This window comes from Macaca nemestrina, chromosome 5, assembly GCF_043159975.1.
Source record: "Macaca nemestrina isolate mMacNem1 chromosome 5, mMacNem.hap1, whole genome shotgun sequence".
Classification (NCBI taxonomy): Eukaryota; Metazoa; Chordata; class Mammalia; order Primates; family Cercopithecidae; genus Macaca; species Macaca nemestrina.
This window is the reverse complement of record NC_092129.1, coordinates 170,495,797-170,523,536: the sequence shown is the minus strand read 5'-3', so window position 1 is coordinate 170,523,536 and position 27,740 is coordinate 170,495,797. Positions and strand designations below refer to the sequence as shown.

Below are 27,740 nucleotides of genomic sequence, written 5' to 3'. Positions count from 1 at the left end.
ATTCTTGTCGATTCTAGTGATTGATCAAAGGACAGCTCTTCACTTTCCCTCATCCCTTGGACACCCTGTTTTATCCCATCCTGTTTGGCTTTTCTCACACCAGCAACCACAGACCTATCTGAGTTTGCGTAAGGTTTTCTGAAAAAATGTTCCTTCTTGTCGTGTGGCCGTTTGTCCATCTCCGTGTGCTTGCCTTGTAGGTGGGCACTTCCTCTGTGGTGTACCCAGCAGCCATGTTTGCCCCCCAGGTGGCTGCCAGGGGCGTGCCAGTGGCAGAATTTAATACGGAGACCACCCCAGCTACGAACAGATTCAGGTACTGGGATACCCTGATGGGAGAGGGCGATGTGGGAGGCAGGTGCAGACATGGTCATCTAAAAATAGTTGACCTACTCCTCTAATTTTTAAAAAAGACACAGGGTTTGTGTTTTTTTGTTTGATCTGCAGTTGCTTTTATGGAAGAACAAAATCATTCACTGTAGACTAAGGTAGGGTAGCTCTGTCATTGTACACGACATTTGCCATGGGACTTTTGTTTGTTCACATTTTGAAAGCTCTTCTTTGATTCCTTAGGCTTTGCTTTCCCTTACATTTTTAAGCTAGACTTAGTGATGGCCTTTAGTTGTAGGTTACCCAGATGCTCCGCAAGTAAGCCTGGGAGACGCCCTTGCAGAACCTCATCACCTGCCGTTCTCACTGGGAGGCCACCTGGCAGATTCCCCTTTGGTCTAATCGCCAAGGTTATCTGTATCTGTGGCCATGTTATGACACTGATCCTGCTTCCCAAGTTTAGGTGGGAAGTGTAGATTGTCATAGTATGCATTTTTAGTCTTATTCCTGGGTCTGTTTTATGTCTTCACCCTTCTGTCTTTTTTCTCACTCCAACTTTTTTTTGCCTTTACTTCTTATTCTTATCCATCTAGTTAATTCCTTTTGAATAAGTTAGACTATAAATAAGTAGTAAATGAATATAAATGAATAAAATAGAAAACTTCATTGAAACATCTTGTCATTACTTTAATCAGCAGTTTCCAACCTTGGCTGCATATTTTAAAAATACTGATGCCTGGGGGCCACTTCATGAAATTTCAGTGTCATTGCTCTGAGTTGCAGCCCAGACATCATTTGATAAGCTTCCTAGGTGATTCCAGTGTGCAGCCAGGATAGGAACCACTCTTCAAAGTCTCTGCTGGGATTTAAAAAAAAAAAGGAAAAAAGAAAAGGGGCCACAGACACTTAAGTAGGCCCCTCCTCAGGTGAGTGAACTGGCTCTGGGCCTCTTCTTTTCCATGTGTCTTTTTGATCAGCTACAGCCTGTGTTCTTGATCCATAGTTCTTCATTTGTGTGTGAGTAGTAGGAACTAAGAAGATAGCCTAAAAAAAATTGCCTCCTATGCTAAACTTATACTTTGAAAACTACAGAACATTGTTGAAAGAAATAAAGAAGGTCTAAATGAATGGAAACATATCCAATGTTCATGGATTGGACAACTTAATATGATTAAGATGGCAATGCTCCCCAAATTGATCTATGGGCTCAATCAACTCAGTCCTTATCAAAATCACAACTGGCTTTTTACAGCAATTAATTGAAAAGATTACTCTAAAATTCATATGAAAATGCAAGTGACCCAAAATAGCCAAAACAAAATGAAAAATGAAGTTGGAGAACTCATACTTCCCAATTTCAAAACTTACTATATATTAGCTGGGCATGGTGGCACATGCCTGTAATCCTAGCTACTTGGGAGGTTGAGGCAGGAGAATCAGTTGAACCCTGGAGGTGGAGGTTGCGGTGAGCCGAGATTGCGCCACTGCACTCCAGCCTGGGCAACAAGAGCAAAACTCCATCAAAAGAAAAAAAAAAAAACCTTACTACAAAGTTGCAGTAATCAAGATAGTGTGGCACTGGCATAGGATAGATATATAGAATCAGTGGAGTAGAATTGAGAGTCCAGTAAAAAACAAAACAGAACAATAACACAAAACCTCACATTCATGGTCAGTTGATTTTTGAGAAGAGTGGCAAGACAATTTGATGAAATACAGTCTTTTTCAAGAAATAGTGCTGGATATCCACACGCAAAAGAATGAGCTTGGAGCCCTCTGTCACACCATACACAAAAAATAACCCAAGACGGATCATAGACCTAAATGTAAGAACTAAAAGTATAACATGTCAAAAGAAAATGTAGGAGTAAATCTTTGTAACCTTGGGTTAGTGAAAGCTTTCTTAGATATGACACCAAAAATGCAAGTAACATAAGAAAAAAGGGTAAATTGGACTTTATCAAAATTTAAAACTTTTATACTCCAATGGGTACCGTCGATTAAGTAAAAAGACAACCCATAGAATGGGAGAAAATATTTGTAAGTCTAATATTTGATATTTGATAAGGGATTTGTATCCAGGATATATAAAGAACTCTTACAACTATAAATAATAAAAAGACAATCCAATTAAAAACCAGGTCAAAATATTTGAAACGACATTTCTCCAAATATATACACATGGCCAATAAGCATACTGAAATGATGTTCAATATCATAAAACCACAATGAAATATCACTTCATAGTTACAAGCGTGGCTATAATTTTTAAGATAAAGGAAAATCACAAGTGTTGGTGAAGAAACTTGAACCCTTATACATGGCTGATGGGAATGTACAATGGGGCAGTCATTTTGGAAAACAATGTGGCAGTTAAATATAGAGTTACTATGTGATCTAGCAAATCTACTCCTTGGTATATAGTCCTAGAAATGAAATCATACATCTACACAAAAATTTGTACACAAATGTTCATAGCAACTTGTTCATGGAAAAAGTGGAAACAACCCAAACGTCCATCGACTGAAGGATGAATAAATAAAATTTGGTATGTTTGTACAATGCATTATATTTTAGCCATAAGAAGAATGAGGTATCCATATATGCTACTACATGGATGACCCTTGAAAACGTTATGCTAAGTGAAAGAAGCTAGTCATAGAAGACCACATATGGTATGACTTCATTTATATGAAATATCCAGAATAGGCAGATCAATAGAGAGAAGGTAGATGAGTGGTTGTTTTGGCTGGGAGTAGGGAGGAATGGGGAGTGAGTGCTAATGAGAACAAGTTTCTTCGAGGTTGTTAAAAATGCTTTAAAGTCTATTGTGGTGATGGTCATATAATTCTGTGAATACACTAAAATACACTGAATTATATATTTGAAATAGGTGGATTGTATGTGAATCAAACCTCAATAAAGCTGTTATATAAAAAATTAAATTATCTTCTAACTTATCTCCTGAAAAATGCACATTAGGCCTCCCTCTGATTTGTGTTGTGGCACCTATGTGTAGCAGCTGGGCCACTTAGCATGACTAAGAGTAGTAATACCAGAGCTAGGTAGCTCAAGCCTCCTGTCTGTTTGAAAGACCATCAGAAAACTCAAAGAGTGGGACAGGATGAACTTTGTGAAGCAGGACATGAGCTTTGTCCCCAGTTTGGTTCTTCTAATATGGTTTCTTTTCAGTCATTTGATCTCTGTCTCATCTCTAATTATTATAAAGAATTAAAACAAATCACCATTGTAGAAAAGCAAGAAAATGCAGATAGAGAAAAAGAAGAAAATAAAACTGGAGTATTTCCACAACCCAGGTTTAGAGCTGGCCCCCATCTCCCGTGCCATGGACTGACCAGCAGGGGCCCAGCATCCCTTGCATATGGTGGCTGTGTTTTCATGTGAAAGAAACTGAACTTGGTGGTTTTTCCTGCCAGTTCAGAAGAGATTCTTGTCATGTAATATATATCATTGCACAAGTCAAGCCTCCTAAAACCACAGGCCTGTTTCAGCTGCTACTTCAGCCAAAATTCTTCAGCTTCATATTGTCTTGAAAACCTATGATTGTCTCTGACAAACAGGCTACTTGCTAGTTAGAAATTCTTATCAATTTGACAAGCTCCTTATCAACCAGACTGATCACAGGAACTGTCATCTGATCAATGAAGGAGTAACTGATCAATGAAGCCAGCAATGCTTTTTTCTTGGCATCATGAAAGCAGACATTTAGAAGAGATGCTCGTGATAGTCATCTCTTCCTACTCAATTTTTCAAAGGCACAAACCAACCCTGGAGCAACTAAGAGGACTGTTTAAACACAGAGCTTAACAATGGCAGAATTTTATATCTCATGCTTAACAGATTTTGGTTGAACTTTACCCTAGGTCAGAGGGCAGCAAACTACTGCCTGTGGGCCAAATTTGCCCACCACCTGTATCTGTAAATAAGGTTTCATTGGAACACAGCTGTGGCCCTATATTTGTATATTGTGTGTGGCCGCTTTTGCACTAGGATGACAGAGGTGAATAGTGATAGCAGAGACTGGCTGGTCTGCAAAGCCTAAAATCTGTCCTGTGTGGCCCTTTACAGAAAAAGTTTTCTAACCCCTGCTCTAGGTTAATGAGAAAAAAAAATGGAATAATGTTCCCTGCTACTTTTAACCTGATTTTCTTTGTTACCTAAATAGGCAGCTAGAATGCTGCCTATATTTTGATAAGGATTTGGATCTCACAAAACACCTTAGGCCTTGCACAATTTGTTCAGATTCTTTGCCCCAGTTCTAATCCAGAGACAAAGGCATAGAATTCTCCTCCCACAGGAATGTATTTATATTTTCAAGGTGTTAATTCCAGTTTTGGTTTTGTCCTTTTCCCCATGCCCGATGCTTGTATCGGATGATTTCTGATAAACCCTGACTATCCCAGTAAACCCTAGGCATTTTTGAATTTAAACCTCAGTGTTTTGACTGTTAACCCCAGGGGGGCGTTATCTTGTTGGGATTTGTATATTCACTGAGGCAAAAATGGGACTGTCGCTGCAGGGAGCTGGTAGGCAGGGCCTTCCAAGCACCTTCTGGCCACCGTGCCCTGCAGCCACTATGTTGTGCCCTGTTGATCTTTGAATTTCTCTAAACATTGGAATTTAATCAAAGTCCACAAATATTTATAAGTATCCACTATGTACCAGACACTGTTCTAAGTGCTTAGGATGGGATATAGCAGTAAACAAAACAAAAATCTCCCAAGGGAAGATTATATTCTAGTGGCGGAGGCAGACAGGTAAGCAGTGAACATAAGGTGCACATTCTACAGCATGTGAGCAGGTGCTAAGAGACCGCACAAAGCAAAGATGGAGTTGTATGTGAGGGGGTTGGGCTGACAGGTTGCAGGATCCAGTTGGGTGGACCACAAACCTCGTTAAGAAGAGATTTGAGCAAACACTTCAAGGAGGTGAAGGAGGCAGCCAAAGAGGTGATCTGGGATAAGACCTTTCCAGACAGTGGGACCACCTGGAGCAGAGGCCCCTCAGTGTGGCTGGAGTGGAGTGAGGAAGAAGTCCCAGGAGAGGCGAGCAGTAAAGTAATGGAGTTGGGGGCCCTGGGGAGGGAAGATGCCCAGGCTATCTGCTGGTGGAGTTTAGAAGTCTAAGGAATTGTTAGGGAAGAGAGTTTTATAGATTGTTGTGGTTATATAGTTACCTATCTAGGGTGTGAAGAGGTCACTGCTTTGAAGTGATCGTTGACCGTGTGTGTTAGGGAGGTCTAGCGCTCTTCCTGGCTGTGCTGTCAAGGGTGAGTAGGGAAGCCCTCCTAGTCTATGCAGTCAGGGCTTAGTTGGTCTGTTCATTCAAAAAGCCACTGAAAACAAGACTAATAGAAAAGGGCACATACATACTTTAAACATTTTGATTTAAAGCATAAATGTACCTTCATTTCCTTTTTCTTTTTTTTTTTTTTTTGTTTTTGAGACAGTCTTGCTCTGTTGCCCAGGTTGGAGTGCATTGGCACAATCTCGGTTTACTGGAATCTGTGCCTCCCGGGCTCAAGCAATCCTCCCACCTAAGCCTCCCGAGTAGCTGGGATTACAGGCGTGCACCACCACACCTGGCTAATTTTTGTATTTTTAGTAGAGACGGGATTTCACCATGTTGGACAGACAGGTCTCAAACTCCTGGCCTCAAGTGATCCATCTGCCTTGGCCTCCCGAAGTGCTGGGATTAGAGGCGTGAGCCACCGCACTTGGCCTGCTTTTTTTTTTTGGAATAGAGCTAAAGGCCTTTTGTTTTGAGTAGGGATCTGGTGATTGGAGCTCACCTTTCTTACATAAATCGTATCCATAATCTTCCTCGTGTTCCCCAAATATCCCTGAAGATATGAATGACTCCAGCCCTTATTCTATTAAAAAAAAAAACAAAAACAAAAAAACAGACAACCAGGAAAATCAGATCCCAAGGCCCCCCACCTAGACTTCCTGAATCAGAATTTCCAGGGGGAGATGCCTGTTTATAGCTAGCAAATGACCCAGGTGATTCTTATCAAGAAACCTTGGCAAACACTGGATTACAACTTCTGTTTTTTGATATTTGTCTGTTTTGTTTTTTTTTTTTTTCTTTTAAAGGAGAGCAAGAACTTAGGAAAAGAAACACGTGAAGCTGTCTTCCCCCGTCTTTTACACCTACACCTAATTTAACAGAATTATATTTAGTGACTCAGTATGTCTTTCCCAAGCATTCAGCTAGTTTTCCTAGAAATAACTCTCTTTTAACAGCTCTATTTTTGCAGTTTATTACATAATTTTAAATTCAGCGAGATGATTACGTTAACCAATAAAAGTGGCATGAGCAGATGTGGAACTAACACTGTAGTCTTGGTTGTCCTGCAACTGGTGGGGGCAGGCAAAGTGCACAGATGTGCTAGAAAAGAGGCTTTCAAACAATGTTCATGTATGCCTTTCACATTTTACAAGTTGACATCTAAGGATTTTTAAATCAAAAATATTACAGTTGGAGATGTCATTCCAAGTGCATTGGAAACACTATTTATTTATTTATTTATTTTTATTTATTTATTTTTGAGACAGAGTCTGGCTCTGTTGCCCAGGCTGGACTGCAGTGGCACGATCTCAACTCACTGCAACCTCTGCCTCCCTGGTTCAAGCAATTCTCCTGCCTCAGCCTCCTGAGTAGCTAGGACCATAGGCATGCGCCACCACACCCGGCTAATTTTTTGTATTTTTTTAGTAGAGATGGGTTTTTACCACGTTGCCCAGGCTGGTCTAAAACTACTGACATCAGGCAATCTGCCTAGCTCGACCTCCCAAAAGTGCTGGGATTACAGGCATGAGCCACTGCGCGTGGCCAAAACACTGACATTTTAAAATAAAAGCTACCATATCATGGTTTTAAATGTATGCAGTCCAATCTGAATGTTATAACTATCTGGTACACACCACCATCCATTTACAAAATAAATATACAGCCCTTCCTTAACAATTGGAAATTTCACATTTTTTCTTTTCTCTTTGAACTTGTATTTCCATTCTATCACTACTACAGAATTTATACTAACGTAATATGTGTTTATGCATGAAAATCTTTTACTGGCCAGGTGCAGTGGCTCATGCCTGTAATCCCAGCCCTTTGGGAGGCTGAGGCGGGAGGATCACTTGAGGCCAGGAGTTCGGGACCAGCCTGGCCAACATGGCAAAACCCCATCTCTACTAAAAATACAAAAATTAGCCAGGTGTGGTGGTCCACAACTGTAATCCCAGCTACTCGGGAGGCTGAGGTGGGAGAATCCCTAAAGCCTGGGAGGCAGAAGTTGCAGTGAGCCGAGATTGTGCCACTGCACTCCAGCGTGGATGACAGAGTGAGACTCTGTCTTTAAAAAAAAAAAAAAAAAAAAAAAAAGAAAAGAAAATATTTTACTGACTATCCTATTATACTTCTACAGCAAAATATCATATGAATTATTTACTTTTTTCAAATTCCTTAAAATGTTAAAAAATGTTTTACTAAAAAACTTCTAGATAGAATTATCACTATAGTAATCTGCAGTGCATAATTGTAAAAACAAAAACTATATATAAGTTTAGATTAATAATTCTAAACAAGTAAAATTTTTTTGGAAATTCTTTTTTTTTTTTTTTTTTTTTTTTTTTTTTTTTTTTTTTTTTTTTTAGATGGAGTTTTACTCTTGATGCCCAGGCTGGAGTGCAGGGGTGCAGTCTCAGCTCACTGCAACCTCCACCTCCTGGATTCAAGCGATTCTTCTGCCTCAGCCTCCCGAGTAGCTGGGATCACAGGTGCCTGCCACGACACCCAGCTCATTTTTGTATTTCTAATAGAGACAGGGTTTCACCATGTTGGCCAGGCTGGTCTCAAACTCCTGACCTCAAGTGATTTGCCCACCTCAGCCTCCCCAAGTGCTGGGGTTATAGGCATGAGCCACCGCACCCGGCCTGGAAATACATCCTTAATAGATGAATGGGACATAAACTTTGAATTGGTCCATGTATCTACGGCTGAGTGTTACATATTGTTGGAAGGAGACAGTTCCTCCTGTTCTAGCCCAGTCCTCCTGTACTCACCATAAACTAACCAGTATTCTGTCCAGATCAGGTTTATTGATTTAATGCCATGAGGGAGACCAGACCCCAGCAGAACTGAGAAGTGTGTTTCCCAACAAGGGAAAGGTAGAGTTATTAAAGCAATTGGTGGGAGGGTGGAGTTTAAGTGAAATTTAAATGAAGTAGTTTTTAATAGACTCAAGCAACTAGCAGGGCTGTACAGTGTAAAGAGGTCAACATCATGTCTGGCTGGAGAAGTAGGCCAGGGTCCCACTTCCCCAGAAACTGTAATACAAAGTTTAGATCAATGTGGAATGTTGTGTCCAGAAATCCCTTATCTGGAGCTCTGCACCCGGGTTGGAAATCCAGGCTGCTTCTCAGTATCAGAGTGACTTAGATCCTCAAGGCTAGAGGAATATTTCATTCTTTACTGCTATAATTTCAAATAGCAAAGTTTCCAATAGTTTATAATATTAAGGAACAAAATCCAAAAGCAGTAGTCACTCAAATAATGGAATTAAGACACTTCGCAGCTTACCCTTGGGGAAAATAGATAGTTTCCTGTGAACTTTGCAGCTGGCTTTACCTGTGTCTTTTATTCCGATCCAAAGAATCGCTGGGCAGATTTTGACCAGCCAAGCTACATTTTACTTTTTCAATGTCAGTTGTAATCCTCAATGTTTGTTTGTTATAGATGTAAGTACTGAAAGACCTGGGCCACCTAAACTCTGGGCACAAGGGAATTTTTTTTTTAAGAGATGGGGGCTCCCTCTGTCACCCAGGCTGGAGTCTGTACAGTGGTATAATCATAGCTTCAAACTCCTGGCTCAAATAATCTGCCTGTAGTCCCAGCTACTGGGGAGGCTGAGGCAGGAGAATGGTGTGAACCTAGGAGGCGGAGCTTGCAGTGAGTCAAGATCGCGCCACTGTACTCCAGCCGCCTCAAAAAAAAAAAAAAAGTATGTATATAAAATACATACATAACACATATATGTATATTTTATACTTACAATTTCAATGAGTTTGGCAGTATAGTCCCAAAATACACTTTACTTGCACAGGTTCTCAGGATTTGAAAAGAACAAACAAAATACACTTTGTAATCATGTCTCTTACGCCTTGAAATAAACTTCTTCTTTATGGCACATAAATTCTAGACATTTGCTTCTCAAAATTCCCATAGTCACAGAGGCCAGCCCATAGTGAAGTGTTGTAACTAGAGTTGTTAGAAACTAGATGAAAGAAGTGGGCATACGAATTAATACCATATTAATGAGAATTTGGGTTTTACTTTGGGTATTACTTAAGAAATAAGTGCTTGCTGAAGTAGGGCATTCATTTAGCTAACCCGTAGTTCATAACTGCTGTATTTGCTTCTTCTTTTTCAGGTTTCATTTCCAGGGACCCTGTGGAACGACTCTTCCTGAAGCCCTTGCCCGTCATGAAAATGAAACTGTTTCTTAAGTGTCCTGGGGAAGAAAGAAATTAGAGTATATCTAAGAACTAGGCCACATGCAGAGGAGAAATGGTCTTACGGGTGGTGAGCTGAATATTGAACAATCTAAAAATAGCCTCTGATTCCCTAGCTAGAATCCAACCTGTTGATAAGCGATGGGGGCGTAGAAGTAGCAAAGAGCACCCACATTCAAAAGTCACAGAACTGTAAAGTTAATGCGTATTATTTGGTCTGAACTGAAACGTAAGATATCTTGGATGTGTACGGTTGGTTATTGGGAGGGAAAAATTTTGTAAATTAGATTGTCTTAAAAAAATATAGTTATCCTGATCATATTTTTGTTATTTGGGCAAGGTAGAAGTTGAGGGGTAAAAACCCTACTATTTAATTCTGATTTTTGCACAAGTTTTAGTGGAAAATAAAATCACACTCTATAGTAGGTAATTTATTATATAAAGATGTTACCCCAGGATATGGCTTTATGGGGGACTTTTTTTTTTTTTTTGAGACAGAGTTTCACTCTTGTTGCCCAGGCTGGAGTGCAATGGGGCGATCTCAGCTCACTGCAACCTCCATCTCCCGGGTTCAAGAGACTCTCCTGCCTCAGCCTGCTGAGTAGCTGGGATTACAGGCGTGCACCACCACGCCCGGCTAATTTTGTATTTTTAGTAGAGATGGGGTTCCTCCATGTTGGTCAGGCTGGTCTTGAACTCCCAACCTCAGGTGATCCGCCCGCCTCGGCCTTCCAAAATGCTGGGATTACAGGCATGAACCACCGCGCCAGGCTTACTGGGGGCTTTTTAACCTTATTTGGCTACATTACCTCAGTGAACAAGAGGCAGCTCACAACAGGAACTCATGCAAAGAAGGAAGAGAATAGTACCAACAAGGTAGAACATCACGATGAGAAGAAAGAACGATGCAAATATGTGAACCCCCAGGATAAACACAGCTGCCTAAAATTTAGCTCTGGCTCCCTTAGAAGGGGGAAGAGTCAACAGTGGACTGTTTCTCATCGTCACAAATGCAGAAGCATATGGTTCCTGTGGGACCTGCCAACCGTTCCCAGACACTGAACTCTGTTGGGAGTTTTTTCCATGGGACTTTAAAAACTGATGCCCTTATGTTGGGCCAGACCTCTGTTAACTTCAGTAGGGATGGCACCAGGTTCAAGGGGCCAAAGAAGAGACCTGGAGCCAGTGAAGGAAACATAGGGTATATTTGGGGAACTTTACAGGGTGGTCCAGTGGCAGTGGGCTGGACAGAACTGCAACCACTTATAAAAAGCATGCAGTTTATATAGCACTTTCACTCAGCACCCTCCCCGCAGCAACCTCCAATGGCAAACCTCATTTCTTAAGTTATTGCTGTCAGATGCATCTGCCATACAGGGTCATTCTCAGGGAATGCTTAAGTTATTTCCGTCAGGTACATTTTCCATACACTTTACTACCTTGGAGTAAAGTAGCAAGAATACAGCTTTTTCCCTAACCTTTACCAGCTAACTCAGTGCTTAGGGGCCTTGGAATGCCTGCTGCCCAACAAGTGTCAGAGGCCTGACTGGGAGGCATGGCCATTATCAACAGTGTATGAAGGTCATACATGACAGGGTCCCTTGGATCCAGTGGGCTCCCTGAAGTGATTACATACTTGGACCACATCACCTCAGCCCCTTGCAGAATTGCATTTAATGTTACACCCTTGGCTTTTGTAGAAACAGGTAACAAGACACTGTCATATAAAACTTTGTACTGCATTACAAGGCATAACCTTTAATAAATCCCAATGGTACTTTTTGTGGGGAAGAGGGATGCTCATAGCCTATGGGGTGGCTGGAGAACTAGTCAGGGACCCTGAGGGCTCAATTTACACTTTACATGGGTGGGCCAAGGAGTTTACACTGAGGGCACTGGTAATACCTGTAATAGTCTTATAGTACTTATAAAGCAGTTTTGCACATAAAATACCGTCATGCGCTTATAAGAAGTTTGTTCCTGGGCTGCTCCAAGTTAACTGTATTCATTTTCCTAGTGTTAGCACAGTATCTCAGGGAGTCTGATTATATTTTTGATTTGTAATCTATCTTAGACTAAGGCCTACAGATTTCAAACTGTTCTTTGCAATTCCTCTCATAATGAACCTCTGGTTCGGCAGCTTTTTTTGTTGTTGTTGTTCTTAAGTTTTACCATTTTTGTTCCTATTTGGTTTTGTTGTTTTTAAATTGGGAACTGCTTCTAAAACAGAAGACATGAAAGGAGAATTAAAAACACAATATATGTGTGAGATAGAATTATTCAACTTAGCATTTATTAAACATCTGCCATATGATAGACATTAGAAATAAAATGACTAGCAAGACCTGGTCCTTCCCCTCAGGAGTTCACAGAACGGCTGGAGCAACTGTCATACAAACTGTTACGCAGCGCAGAAACTACATAGACATTTGTGCGGGTTCAGACCACAGCAGATAGAGATGGGCAGAGTGGGATGGGGTAGGGGGTAAGGTGCTTGAAGTTTGGGTGGGAATTTTTGAAGTATGAAAAGGACTTCTGCCTGGGGGATTGCAGCAGTAGAGGGAAGAGCACGGTCGGTACAATTGCATTGCAGGTGTGAAACGGCTTGATTTGTTCAAAGAATGATGGATCATTTAGTATTGTATAATGGATGGGAGGAGAGAAACACGGCGATCACAAAGGGCCATGTTTGCCAAGAAATAAAATATACTTGGAAAAAAAGAGTACGTATGTGTATATACGACAAAACTCGGGTGCATTCTGTAGGGACCGGCGAAGCCATTCCTTCAGGAGATTTGCTCAGCATTGCCACGGGCCAGCTGCTGTTCCAGGCCGTGGGTTAGGAACCAGGAAGGGCATCGCTCCCACAGGGCCCACATCCTAACGGGCCTCGCCGCGGCTAAGGGGCTGGGCAGGCCGAGGGCGCCGGGCTGTGCAAATTTCTTTAGAGCCGAGGTCTGTGGCCAGCGTCTTCGTCCGTCACAGGAGGGCTGACTGGCCACGGCGGCCATCTGCTAGAGCGCATTTCTTCCCATGAAACGCCATCTCCTCCGAAGGGCGGAGCGAACGCAGCCAAATCTACAAACACTGATAAGCTGGATCCACCTGACGGAACCCAGGGCCAAAAAACTGCGCGAGCAGCGCCTCGGACCCGCTATTACCGGTTTTCTAAGCACTGGACAGCGTGAGCCGTGCCAGCCCTGTCTCGCCATCCCAGCCGAGGAGGGCAGCGCGATGGCTCTTCCCTGCCTTGAAACCAGCCCCACTGCCAGCCGCTCTCGCCCGCAGAGCATTTTCCGTGGCGTCCAACCGACCCTACGGCGGCCTTGGCGAGCCATGTGGAAGAAACACACCCACTGCCCATAGGCCACGCCCTTCCTGGCTTCGCGCATGCGCCCCGCCCGTCCTGAGGACCTCCCAACCTGCAGGGGGCGATGAAAGTCCGCTTGCGCTTCGCTTGCAGTTGCTTCCGAGTCAGAGGTCAGACGGTCTAGTGCTGCGTGGGACATGGTGCAGCTGCGACCGCGCGCGTCTCGCGCCCCGGCGTCGGCGGAGGCGATGGTGGACGAGGGCCAGCCGGCCTCGGAGGAGGAGGAGGCGGAGCACGGGCTGTTGCTCGGTCAGCCCAGCAGCGGCGCGGCGGCCGAGCCGCTGGAGGAAGACGAGGAAGGGGACGATGAGTTTGACGACGAAGCCCCGGAGGAGCTGACTTTCGCCAGCGCCCAGGCGGAAGCGAGAGAAGAGGAGCGGCGAGTGCGGGAGACCGTGCGCAGGTTTGGAGCCCGCGGCCGGGCGGGGAGAACCGCCCCTTCTCGTCCCGCTTGTCCTTCCCTTTGCTGACTTGTCACCCTTCCTCCCAGGGATAAAACGCTCCTGAAGGAGAAGAGGAAGCGACGCGAGGAGCTGTTCATCGAACAGAAGGTTAGAGGATAAGGGGGAGGTGTCTTATTAAAACAACCTGGCCTGCGGATAATTCTCGTGGTGGATGTAATTTGGGTTGGTAGGATATTGAGTGGGGAAAAAGTCACCAAGATTTTCTCTGACAGTGGTAGAAAGATGCTTGGGCCGGGCGCGGCAGTACTTTAGGGGGACTAGGTGGGCGGAGCCCGGGATGTCGAGGCTGCCTTGAGCCTAGATCACACCACTGCGCTCCAGCCTGGGCGACAGAGCGAGAGACCCTGTCTCAAAAAAAAAAAAAACTCGTCTCCTTTAGTGTCCACCAACTGAAAATAAGAGGTTGCTGTGAGAATTAGGTGGTTTGTAAACTGTAAGGGCTGTACAAGACTTGGTGTATGGTTGCTTTGCTGTCTGGTACACACACTCGACACAGAGAACTGGCTCCAGGTGGACATTACTTAACGGCTTTCCGTTTGTAACAGTGACCTGAGGGTTGGAATACCGTGGGCACCTTTTCCAGTTTTCATCAAGTCTTTCAGAGAATATGGAGTTTTGTGGACCCAATCTTCCCATAACTTGGAGTGGAGGCAGTTTCCAACCTAATTCATTTCTTTGCCTAGATGTAGGGCATTCTTAGAAGTGGTAACTTCAGAAGCAACTCCGGACATACTGTGTACATGACTTTATTAATTTTAAACGTTTTCATTCCAAAAGAAAAGAAAACTCCTTCCAGACACTATTTTAGAGAAGTTAACCACAGCTTCACAGACTAAGTAAGTAATGGATCTTCTTATATTACTTGCTTATATACACTCATCTTTGAATTATATACTGGTACATTTATTTGACTCCATATAGCTGAAGGAATTGTAGAACCCAAATTTAAAAGCTACCTTGGTATATGAATTTGGTGCGAGAGGAGGAGGTAACTTTATGTTTCACTTATTTTGCCATTTTTTGAATTCCTGATCCCATTGTGTTCATTCAGTACATTTTGTTGATTGCCTGTCATTGTACTAGGGCAGAGTAGGTGGTGGTGAATACAGAGTGTTTTGAATCATTTAGTGGGGTAGCAGGCACTTATCCACAGGCTCTGAAAACTCAATTTGTCCCATACTTGCCTTACTTACCACCAACCTGTCCTTCCTCCCTGTTCCCCACTTCATTTAGCATCTTTGGTGTTTTATGGTTTAAAGCGAAAAGGTATAGTCGTCCTTGGGAATCGGTCAAACCCTACTAAATTTAGCCTTCTAAATATTTGTATTTTTTGTTTCTATCCTCTTTCTCCTTAAGGCTTTAAATTCAGAAATTTAGCCCGTTTTTGCTTAGGCCAGTGGCTCTCAAATTTTCAGTAAAAAAAACTACCAAGAGTTACTCAGATCCTGAATACATTAAACATAAGAGCAAATCTTTTTGGTGGCAAATTCCCTTTCATCTTTTAAAACCAAGCTCAAGTGTCATCTTTACCTTTTCATTTGGCCCGCCCGCCTCCCATCACTTCCGCTTTTGTGTGGCCTTTCTCCTGTGCAAATGCTTGTGTATTGTATTCTGTCCATTTACATTTCTCTCTCCATTGTTCACTGTCTCCTGTGCCTACACTATTAAATTAATCCTTTGTGATTTCTCCAAATGAAATGAGGCAGGCCTACTACCATTCACTTCATATTTCAAATACTATATAACTTGTTATTAAGTGTTTCACTTGAACTCCATTGCCCATAGCATTTTGCTGCTTTGGAAGCCTGCTAATAGGCTTTCAGATTTACATTGTGAAGATCTTCCAATGATTGAGAGTTGGTGGCAGTGTACTGGGGAGTGACTGTTGCTTTCCAAACTGAGAGCTCCTGAGTAGAAATTGAGGGTGTTGGTAATGAAAGGGAGTGTCTTGCTTGTAAAGTCAGATGAAATAATATAACATATTTTGAGTAACCTTTGCTATCTGCCATTCCAGTCAGTGCTTTTGTTTTTTCCCTTAGTGTCAAGAAATCGCCAGGAAAGGTCAAAGAAGGTATGACTATTCTAATTTAAATAACTTTTCACGTAAGTGTCAAGTGCACTTGCAGATGTTTCCAGTCAAATATGAATGGCCCTTAGAAAGCCACGGGCCTGGCCAAGGTTAGCTGGGGCCTATTCCCTGTATTTCATACAAATAAAAACTGCATCCACATGGGTGTGTAGTGGATGCTTAAAGTGAACTCCAGTAAATTTCCTGATTTATTTTTACATGAATGCTAATTAGCAAATGTAACTCCATTTTTTAGTTAATTTGCAAAAGAAAAATGAAGACTGTGAAAAAGGAAATGACTCCAAAAAAGTTAAAGTACAAAAAGTACAGTCTGTCAGGTAATGAATCTTTTGTTTCATTTGGGATATAAAGGAGACCTCTAAGAGAGTTAAAGTATTGGCTAACATGGGAAATATTTTAATTAGTAGTAATTTCAGATTGGATTCTCTGTGGAAAAATCAGTTTTGGGCTGGGCACGGTGGCTCACACTTGTAATCCCAGCACTTTGGGAGGCTGAAGCAGGTGGATTGCTTGAGTCCAGGATTTCAAGACCAGCCTGGGCAACATGGTAAAGCCCAGTCTCTACACAAAATAAAAAAAGTAACTGGGCGTGCTGGTGTGCTCTACTAAAATAAGAGTGTTAGTCTGTTTCTTGTAGTCCTGTAATTTAGTTTTATTCTATCTGTGCATATACAAAATTAGTTTCATTTATCACAGTGAGACAAATGATAAAAATATTTTAAAGCAAGCATGTAGGCCGGGTGCAGTGGCCCATGCCCGTAATCCCAGCACTTTGGGAGGCTGAGGCAGGCAAGTTGCTTGAACCTGGGAGGCAGAGGTTGCAATGAGCTGAGATCGCGCAGCCTGAGTGACAGAGTGAGACTCTGTCTCGGGCGGGGGTGGGGGGGAGAGAAAGCAAGCATGTATTAATTCTTTTTTAACCTTTTATATTGATGAACAGCCAGAATAAAAGCTACTTGGCCGTCAGGCTAAAAGACCAAGATCTGAGAGATTCAAGGCAACAAGCGGCACAAGCCTTCATACATAATTCATTATATGGGCCAGGAACCAACAGGACTACTGGTAATTTTTTTATGGACTATTTTCCTCACTTTTTACTGCAAATAAAACTATGAAATGATAAATACCTTTCATTTCTAGTAAATAAGTTCCTGTCTCTTGCCAACAAGAGGTCACCAGTGAAAAAGGCTGCTGTCCAGTTTTTGAATAATGCTTGGGGTAAGATCCAGCTTTATTCTCCTGTCTCTTAATAGCTTTATATGTTGAATCATGTTCTTTTGAAGGAGATAGTTCATAATTATATGCCCCTTATAATGGCTTATATAACTTGTGAAAAACAGGTCAATGTAGTATGTATATACATCTAATGTATAATAAGCCCACCCAGTTTTAGTAATTACATTCATGTAGAGAATTATAAAAATTTTGAATTATGTTTCTCTAATACTCTTACTGCACAACTTTCTATTCTAGGAATCCAGAAAAAACAAAATGCCAAGAGGTTTAAAAGACGGTGGATGGTCAGAAAAATGAAAACTAAGAAGTAAATCAATGCTAAATGAAGAATCTGTACTTTGTATGTATAGAATTTATCTAATAAATTATTGGTAGATAATTTTAAAGGATCATTATAAAAATCATAAACCTATTTGAGGAATTACTCAACCACATTTCATTCTTCTGGAGTAGAATTGTGCCTTGCAATCCTAGAGGAAAAAGTGGTTTAAGAAGGAATTTTCTTTTTAATGTATTTAACTGAATTCAAGCCATACTCATACCGGCAATAGCACCTCGTCTACTCTCCCCGACTGGGGGGTGGGAGGGGTGGCAAAAATGGCACGGACAAAAAGGAGAAATGGACATTCCAGAAAAGTCTCCAACTGCAGCCCTTAGACAATTTGCTGTTAAAGATTCAGTGGACAAAATATAGCTAACAGCGTTTAAATTTTTACTTTTAACCAGTCTGGGGATTTGCTTGCCTGGTGAGTCTCATATGCCATATTATGAATATGAAAAAAATGAATTTAATTTCCTGTTGCCTTTCTGTGTCACCCATAATATCAGGTTTAACCCTAATCCAGGGATGCCAGTAAACTGAAGGCAGTTTTAGGTTGTAGAACTCAGATTAATTGTAGAAACCATTAATTTTAATTGCTCTAATTTTCATATTAATCATAAAAAGTATGCAAGTACCTAATATATAAACTCAATTGACACTGTATCTGTAGAAGTAAATTTTTAATGGCTGGTTAATTATATCACTACATTTTATTGCAATATAGTACTCATTTAAGCACTTAAAAATGGAAGGTGTACAAAGATTAAATTAAGACACGGTAAATTGACTAAATATTTGGTTTTTATATAAATAAAGGTCATAACCACACCGTTGACATGTAATACTGTTATAATACAACAGTTAAACTTGTGAGTCTACAACAGAAGTCATCTGTAGTTAAACAGGAAACAAAGTTGAAAAAGACCATGTTAAAACAAAACTACTGGGACTAACAGGTTGGGATTGTAAGTAGCAACAAACATATTCACTCAGCTCCTGAGTATTTCAAGTTTTACAGTACACATTAAAAATGATTTCTTCCATCAACACTATAAATTCAAACTGTCGGATGTTTATGCATTTTGCAAGTTACACTGATTGAATGCTTATATGGGAGTGGGGGTCGGAACATCTCCCAATTTGAAGTTTACATCACCCACATGCTAACACAAACACAACTTGTTCCATTTCCTTCCCCTCTCTCCCCCCTCCCCCACAAAGAAGGCAGGATTTTTGGTTTCTTTTAGGTAATTGTTTTAAAGGATTTGTGATGATCAATTTGAACGTCTGAAATTCAGTAATATTTAACTCTTAGACAACTAAGAGGTTAAAGATGGAAAATAATTTCTCCTAACACTAAGTTAGAAAATCATTTGCATCATGCTGTAAACTAGGAAGCAATGTAAAGCGACAAAAACCTGTCCCCAGTACATAATTTAAAAAATCTAAATTTCAAATCAGCAGAGCTGGTCTACTTCCATGTTGACTATATGCCACAATATAAGTGTGAGCTCTTGAAATGCATAGCTAATGTAGGTAGTCTTCCACTGTGGCAAATGCGCAGGATCCAATTCCTGATCGAGCCATCAGTCCTAGACATTGTGTGGCCTGTCCCATTGCTAGGGCAAGTGGAGGTTGCTTTGGCAGATTGTGGGTTTCTGAAGAAAAATAATTTAAAAATGAAAACAGCAATTAGCAAGACATTTTAAAAAACATTTCAATCAGGAGAATACTGCATGACTTTAAAAACTACCACTCCCATACCACTCTGAAATATCAGCAAATGAAGGTTCCTAAGCAAAAGATGCCTTGGACATACTATTCTGACAAGGTAGTATGGGTATTGTCTATTCAGCGGTAAGATAAACTCTTGCAGAATCAGATTTTTAAAGTATCAGATACTAAAAAACTGATTTCCATATTAACTATGATGTTTTGGAAAGGTACAACTTTTTATTTGATATTTGGAGTGGAGAGTAAGGAATTATTTCCCTTCTGGTTGATCAAAGTCAGCTGATACTAAAACTAAAAAGGCACCAGGTTTTCATTACGAGTTTCCACTGATGGGTTCTTCCACCTCTGTGGATGGGACCAAACTGAGGCTGCCTAGCCATCTCCAAGGCATATATAGGTAATGTTATTTGGGCTGGTGGGGAGTAGGTGTTGGTGGTGACAGTGAGAGAACATACAGCAGAGCCACCCTGCAGTTTTGGAGGTGCTAATTTACAATGGACAGTTCAGACATTTTTTAAAAATGCCAATAAGTTTTCAGGGTCCTTTGTCAGACATTTGTAGTACAAATGCAATAATTACCAAAATTTGTTCCTTGCCAGAGATGAAAAACCATGAACTAATGGTAAAAGTAGCCAGACTCAGAAGCTGGTAGTTTCTCTTTATGAGAAGGCAGTGTCCAACTAATCAATAAAACTACTAATCAGTTCTTTATAGGCACAGTTGACAACAAAGGGCAAAAACAGTGACACATGGCTAGGAAGGCTCCATATGGTTTAACTCCACTCGTGGTTCAGAGGATGCAAATTGATGGTGGGAGAAAGAAGAGGAAATTTGCAAAAGGGAAAAAGCATAATATCAAAAAGAAGCAAATTCAGGACTTAGAAAACAAAACAAAAACAGGATTAAGAATAAAAGTGTGCAAAAAAGGCATGTAGACTGGTGAGAAAGTATGGTGTCTTAAGGGTTTACAGGGAAGACCGTGCTCAAAGGCAAGCATCTACAGGGAATATTTTTAAAATTTTATTTTGGTCAAAGGAAGCATTTGGTGATACATCTTGAACTTTTTTGGATATATGAAATTTTCATAACACTATATACAGATGGCCCTACATAAATAGCATGGTATTTATAAACATACATACCCATATATAGCAATTTAATAATTGTGTCATTAATTTTATAGGAATCACATGCATTTATATTAATAAGATTAAGCACTATTTATAGCTGATTCTACATAATATAGAACAATATGTCAGAGTACATGTGTCTATAGATAATGGTGCTCAATTAAATTCCCTTGAAGAACTCAAGAAATTAAACTTAAAGAAAACGGGTCACTTTTTCTCAAATTCTTTCCAAGATTAGTATCATCTAATAAATAGGTCTTAATGATTACCTACAATATGGTAACTTCGAAAAGACAATTATAGTAAACCATAATTTTCTGTACAATTCCAGCATTATTACTAAGTTACTTTTATCAATGGAGCTAAATGAATTTTGTAGAACCAATGAAAATATAACACATTAACCAAAGAAAATTCACATTTATATACAAATCCTAAATTTCAGAGAACTACAGCACTAAGGACACTACTCCTATTCCCAAACTGCAGTACTGATCCTTAACAAATCAATAAATTTTCTGAGGGCAAAGAAACAGACTGAGGCTCAAATATGAATGCTTTTCCTTGCTTCCTTTACATTCTTGCCATAAGAGTCCTGGCCCTCATTTGCAAGTCTCCTTATCTAAACTACTCTTTCATCTACTTTTTGTGGCACTGCCCTCATCTTCCTAAAATAATTTGAAATATGTGACTAAAAGTTTCTGAACCTTGCAGGGCCAAACAGCACAGCACAGACTTCTAAACTAGACTGGAGTCCCAATTACCTGGGAATTAAGACTCAAAGTCAAATAAAAACTCACTCTTTATGCAAATTACCTTTGATGAGAACTGCCCAAAACTCAAATTTGTTTTATGTAAACAATCGACCATACCACATTTATATAGAAATGCACAATATGTGCAGTTACACAATTCATACAAAAAGTATTTGTTCAGTATATAAATACTAGAATCATACACTCTACAGTGAGTTGCTCATAGGAATGGCAACCAAACAGGAACATCGAATTAGAGTTTCGCACTTCATGCTCACCCCTGGCTAAGCCTCACCTTTTAAATTGCTTTTCTCTTCCTCACCCACCCTTTTTATTGGGTGAGGGTATGTAGTTGAATCTGGCTAATATAAATGCAAATAGAATTTGACATCAAGGCTTGGTCCTGCAGGGTACTCACAAGTCACCTGGAAGGCCCTTGTGCTCGTATTCATAAGCATGGTGGGAGCTGTAATACCCGTGGCTTAGGCTGCCGCTACCCATTGCAAATAGCTCAAGCAAAATGGTGGGGAACAAGGTAACAGGGGAGCACCAGGTAGGAATCCTGCCCTCTACTGGATCAGTTTGAGCTTCTCTGATACTCAAGCTCTTCACTCCCTTATTTCCATTCTCATTCTCCACCAAAACCTCTATTTCTTGACTTTGATTTTCTTCAAATGTACCCTGTTCCCTTCTAGCCTAACTCTTGTGACAATTATTAATCTATGTTCTTGTTAACATTCTCCGATTCCTCCTACAACAGCCAAACTAGAGAATGCCATGCAATTGCTAGCCTAGAAATCAGTAGCAGAAAATGCCTTTCACTACAGAGGGCTGTAAGGAATGTCTCTGGTAGGGCAATAGTTTGAATTATACAAAAGAACCACCAAATCTCTCATTCAAATGAGAGTAGACATTCGTGGCTACCAGAAATGCTTACATACATGCACAAAAAAACTTCTATTTCCCAAACATCCCAAGTTGTACCCCATTTTACTGTTTTTATTCTATTTAAATCCATTTGAATCTGGAATTAAAGGAGGGGGGTTTCTGTATTTTAGGTATTTTTATATTTAAAAAATATAGAAAACATTCTCCTTATGATTTTACCAAAGTATAAATGCCAGTACAAACACCCTCTCTTAAATTTTCAGAGAATCTAGTTGAAATTGTGCCTTATTTGGCTTTACTTACCTAATATTGCACTGTTAAGAGCTGAGCACACAGGTTCTCTCTGAATCGGGTCAAGCTGATTTCCAACTGGGCTGTTCCAGGGATCTGAATATGCTAGTAAACTGAATGCATCCTGTTGAAAACACACCAATTTGGTTTTAATTCAAATAGTTCAACTCTTATGCTCACAAATGTTTCCAAGTTGGGAGGTAAAATATGGCTTCCAGGCACTAGACTAATGTAACCTTTAAACCCACTTACTCCTAGCACTGGGATGCTCTACATTTTTGAACAATTAAATTATGCAGCAAAGCCTAATTTATTTTCATTTTTCCTGTGGACAGCCATTCTCATTCATCTTCCTCCCATCCCTAAACACAAAACAGAAAAAAATAAAAAAATTCAAAGGAATGAACTAGTACAGGTGTAGGGAGAGTGGAAGGCAAAACATTCAGTTGTTTTACTTCACAATTTATTACTACTGATATGAATGTGACAGTCAAAGGAGAGGGCCTGCCTGCATTTCCTTTTTTCAACAGATTTAGGAACTGGACACATCTCACTGAATATCATCTTCTCAAATTCAGTTATGAAAAAATTGAACAGGCTGCCCTTCAGCACCTGTTTTATGCATTCAGTTATTTCCAGCTACTTTCAAGCCACTCCTCTTCAAAACTTAAAATAACTGACAGTCTTCTTTTCAAACAACTACTTTACATTTTTGTCGTCTTTCTATGAGAGGCACATACTAATGGTGGTTTCAGATACTGGCTTCAAATCCAAGCCCCACCACTAACTGGCTGTGTGGCCTTTGGCAAGTAACAATCTAAGTGCCAGTTTCATTATCTGCATAATGGGGACGATAAGAGGCCCTATTTCCTAGATTTGTATGAGAACTAAACGAAATTAGCAGTATCAGTTCATTCTAATCTTTCAATAAATGATGTCTTATTATTATGCCTAAAGTCAATACCCTAATCCAGAGCAATATTATACAGAAATTCAGAACACTCTTCCCAATTCGGAAGGCAGACATGGAGAGGTGCTGCAGAAACAGTCGATTTGTGAGCTCAGGAACATAACACTTTCAAAATGCTGACTACTGAAATTCCTAAAGAGCACCATCTCCTAGGTTCCGCTGCTCAAAAAATCAGATTCCACACCCATTTTCCATCATTTCTCTAGTTATCTTACTAGTGTTATGAAAGCAGAGGTGGGAGAGAGGCTCATGATCAACTGTACTCTTGCCCTTTCTCATCCAAATGAGCCTCTAACATTGTGGATTTAGAGAATAACAACCCATGAAGAAATGCTGTGAAGTCAGTCTGAGACCACAAGGCATGGAATGCACGTGCCTCTACGCAAACAAACATGACTCCTCCACTGTTTTATATTGCTGAATACTTCATTCTGGGTAGTTTTCTGCTCCAATTATAATAAAAGTTCTTTGAAGATAAAAATTATTTACCATACTATTTTGAATCCCCTGAAGCTACTCAGGTGCTTGGTACAGGAAGATAATTCATACGCCTGTTGATAGCAAGACCTGCTTCTTCCAGCACTGAAGATGTTTTATGCATCCCACAAAGCTACTTGGTTCTACTTCCCAACCCATGGAAGGAACATATGATCCTTTATCTTGTAAAGCTAACCCAAATCAAACACATTATTTTGTTTTTGGCCGGGTGTGGTGGCTCACACCTGTTATCCCAGCACTTTGGGAAGCAGAGGCGGGCAGCTTATTTGAGGCCAGGAGTTCAAGACCAACCTGGCCAACATGGTGAAACCCCATCTCTACTAAAAATACAAAAATTAGTCAGGCATGGTGGTGCATGCCTCTAATCCCAGCTACTCGGGAGGCTGAGGTAGGAGAATAGCTTGAACCCAGGAAGCGGAGGTTGCAGTGAGCCAAGATCGTGCCACTGCACTCCAGCCTGGATGATAGAGACTCCACTCAAAAAACAAAAAAAAAAAACACGTTATTTTTAAAGATTGAGCTTTGCTCAAGACTTATCCCACAACCATCTGATGAGGGTACCATACCCATAGTATAGAAATAAATTTAAAAAGAAATATTGAACAATTTTTCCAAGGAATACTTGGTAAACAAAAACTTCAAGTACAAAATTATATTCACAGCCTAAACCTAACATGCCACCGAAAATGTGAAATGTTGCAGTCCCAAATCTTAAGACTACACTGTCCAGCACAGCAAACCACCACGGCACACGTTTCCCTATGTAACAAACCTGCACATCCTGCAAACCACCACGGCACACGTTTCCCTGTGTAACAAACCTGCACATCCTGCAAACCACCACGGCACACGTTTCCCTATGTAACAAACCTGCACATTCTGCAAACCACCACGGCACACGCTTCCCTATGTAACAAACCTGCACATCCTGCAAACCACCACGGCACACGTTTCCCTATGTAACAAACCTGCACATCCTGCACATGTAACTTTTAAGTTCCTGTACCCTGGCACTTAAAGAAAAAAAAGACTACACTGTAGTGTTTAAAAACTCAGAGAAAAAGTTCTTTAAAATGACAATATATTGTGCACTAATATTGTATGAAGAAGTGTGTTAAGCACTAATATGGATCATCTATTTAATCCTTACAATAATCATCTAAGGTTAATATCATGTCTGTCATCTACAGAAGCAAACTGAGGCAGTGAATAGTAAGATGCAGATTCTTTTAGTTACCAATCTAAATGTTAAGAAGAAAAAAAGTCTAAAATTTTTCTCTGGTATTTCAGTTTCAGTACAATTCAACATATGTTTACGGAATACAGCTGCCAGATATTGAGGATACACTGATGACCAGGACCTAGGCACTGCTTCAAGGAACTCACAAGTCTCCTGAGGAAGGCTTACATGTAAATAAATAACACACAGTACATCACTATTGACCTAATACATGCAAACTGAGGCTGAGAGAAAGGAGAAAAAAGCATGGTTGGAAACATGGATAAGCGGTTAGATGCTAAAATACCCCAAAAAACATACTAAAAAGCTTGAAGTTTTTCCAATAAGGAAATAAGGTTTAAAATGAAGGAAACCGACACGGATTAGACTTCATTTTAGAAGGATCACACAACAACACTATAAAACATGGCTTGAAATTAGAGTGAGGCTGTAAGCAACAAAACTAACAGAGACTTAAAAAGAAAAAATGTTTTATACCATCGAACTCACAGTAGTAAACATCTAGGACTTTATTCTTTCTTCACAAAGGAAAATGAATGAAACTGGCAAAACAATACTAATGGTTTAAAGCCTGCTGTAAAAATTAACTGGTGATGATAACCAAAGAAATGCAAATAAGCAATTTTAAGATACTAACATATGTTAAACCCACTAAAGTAGCATTAATGTAGTAGTGCCATTGGTACGTTCTTTTATTACTGCTGGTAAAAGTTGGTAGAGGGTTTCTGAAAACCAGTATAGCAACACGTAGTGAGAGCCACAATAATGTTCATATTATTTGACTCAATTCTATTTCTAGAACTTTATCTCAGTGGAATAATGTGAAGAAACAAAGATGCATGTATAAAGATGTCACTAAAGCATCTGACATAAAAGCAAATGGAAAAATCCAACAACAAAGCAATGTTGAAATAAACCTATACAGCAACAATAAAATATCATGGAGCCTTTTGTGTTTTTTGAGACAGGGTCTCACTATGTCACCCAGGCTGGAGTGCAGTGGTGCAATCAGAGCTCACTGCAGCCTCGCACTCCTAGGATCAAGCAATTCTCTTGCCTCAGCCTCCCAAAGTGTTGGGATTAGAGGTGTGAGCTGCCACACCCAGCCTTGTGTAGCCATTTAAAAATAATTAGAAATAATACATAGAAAACTGGGAGGAAATAAATTCTTACAACAAAATAATACAAAAATAGTGCCACTACGGTTATTAGCTAGTTAAAATATATGCACATGGGAATTAAGGCACAAAACTGAAAATACCTGAAATATGTAGCATTATGGGTTATTTTAAAGCAAAAAACATTACCTCAGTGGAATAACTTCTGAGGGAAATATGACATCATTTAGGTAGGATTTTCAAATTGTACTCATATTTAGTTTAGAATCTGGAGCAGTTTCTAAATAGGGTGACTCTCAATGGTTCTATTGCTACTTCAGTTACTAGACTAAAGGCTCCTTGCAGGCTGGGGCTGTTCATTCATACTGGACTTTCCAGAGTCCCTACAACAATGCCTCTCCACACTGCAAAAATTCAATAAACAGCTGCTCAACAAACAATTTAAGAGTTCTTTTGGGAGCCACTGGAAAACGTAGCAGATAAGGAACAAAGACAACAGGAAAAGAGGAAAGAAGACTGAAAAAACTAAAAGGAAAAAGGTCAAGAGAAACAGTGTGCCACCTGACCTTCAACATTAATCAAATCTCTCTCTCTCGTGTGTGTGTGTGTGTCTGGATGTGCATGAACTTCTGAGTCACATGACTCAAAGTTTATGCAAACCTAAAAATGAGATTTTTTAAAAAATGCTACAATTACAAGTGAACTAAAGTGACGAATAAAAAGTGGTGGAATGATTTCTAAACCTGTTTTCTCTTCATGTTGCCCTCAAATCATCTGGCCTTGTTTTTTGGCTACTTATAAGGTGGGTCAGTTACTCACCTTATCCCTATCTAGATCAAGGTAAGTTTGGGAAATGAGATGGAAGCAGCTCAGAGTATTAAGAAAGTCTCTGAAAGTAGCTGGCATTTGCATAGAAGTTAGAGGTGCAAAATCAAAGATATCTATACTCTTTAGAAGAAGATGATACATCTTCACACCCTTCAGTTTATAACCAAGGAGTATCTTTGGGAATTGGCCATATAATGCCATCTTCTGAGCTTCATGTAAATAAGAATCAAACACAAAGTAAGCTAATGGAGTATAATCTTAAAGTTTCAAAGGTACTTCATCCTGCTCAATTAGCATGAAGTTTTAACAAGAAAGCCAAGTCAGATAGCCTAGTGTAAAAAAAAGTCTACGAATTCTTAAATTAAAAAAAAAAAAATTCTTATTTCCAAATATGCCCTAGAACAACAGTACTCAAAGTATGGTTCAGGGATACCTGGGTCCAAGGACCTTTCAGGCAGTCTGTGAAGTCAAAATTATTTTTATAATAGTACTAAGATGTTCCTTGCCCTTTTCTCTTTCATTTCCTCATGACTATACAGTGGAATTTTCCAGGGGCACATGATGTGATATCACAACAGACTAAAGGCAGTCTGGTCTTGTATGTGAATACAGCTCACCTATTAAACCAAGCAATAAAGAGACTTAACAAAAAAATATAAAGCAATGCCACTCTTCTCATTTTTCTTTTTTTTTAAGAGACAAGGTCTCACTATGTTGCACAGGCTAAACCTGAACTCCTGGGCTCAAGTGATCATCCTGCCTCAGCCTCCTGAGTAGCTGGGATTAGAGCCATGCACCACTGTGCCAGCTCTTCTTTTTGTTTGGGGAAGATAATTATTTTTCATAAAAATAACTTGCTTCTTATTTAATGGATTTATTTTAAAATGAATAGTTTTAATTTTAATAAGGTAAATATCAATAGATGTAACACATTATATAAA

The 27,740-nt window shown here is 40.2% G+C and overlaps 3 protein-coding genes across 17 annotated transcripts in view; 2 read left to right on the top strand and 1 right to left on the bottom strand.

Annotated features, from left to right (window-relative positions):
* LOC105482449 (sirtuin 5) overlaps positions 1–11,648 on the top strand; it is a 49,266-nt gene extending 37,618 nt beyond the window's left edge. For 13 of the 14 annotated variants that reach the window (XM_071097607.1, XM_071097606.1, XM_071097610.1 and 10 more), the window contains 2 exons: positions 201–316; positions 9,785–11,648. In XM_071097607.1, the coding sequence (XP_070953708.1) occupies positions 201–316; positions 9,785–9,860 (192 nt within the window). In that variant the 3' untranslated portion in view covers positions 9,861–11,648. Of the gene's footprint in view, positions 1–200; positions 317–9,784 lie in introns of those variants that run through there. The other variant, XM_071097611.1, reaches the window with a different exon arrangement.
* A 1,697-nt stretch (positions 11,649–13,345) lies between these two features.
* Positions 13,346–25,837, top strand: LOC105482451 (nucleolar protein 7). Of its 2 annotated transcripts, XM_011742563.3 has the most exons (9): positions 13,346–13,639; positions 13,727–13,787; positions 14,478–14,536; positions 15,740–15,771; positions 16,025–16,106; positions 16,730–16,851; positions 16,930–17,007; positions 17,263–17,365; positions 24,904–25,837. In XM_011742563.3, the coding sequence occupies exons 1-8, from the start codon at positions 13,374–13,376 to the stop codon at positions 17,334–17,336; spliced, it is 774 nt and encodes a 257-aa protein (XP_011740865.1). In that variant the 5' UTR covers positions 13,346–13,373; the 3' UTR covers positions 17,337–17,365; positions 24,904–25,837. The 2 variants fall into 2 exon arrangements, with proteins under 2 accessions (XP_011740865.1, XP_011740864.1); XM_011742562.3 differs by lacking the exon at positions 24,904–25,837 and having other exon boundaries at positions 17,263–17,411.
* The window catches only part of LOC105482450 (RAN binding protein 9), a 96,160-nt gene continuing 86,430 nt past the window's right edge, over positions 18,011–27,740 (bottom strand). The window contains exons 13-14 of the mRNA XM_011742561.3: positions 22,158–22,269; positions 18,011–19,005 (exon numbers count right to left, since the gene is read on the bottom strand). Coding sequence (XP_011740863.2) covers positions 18,875–19,005; positions 22,158–22,269 — 243 coding nt within the window. The 3' untranslated portion in view covers positions 18,011–18,874. The remainder of the gene's footprint in view (positions 19,006–22,157; positions 22,270–27,740) is intronic.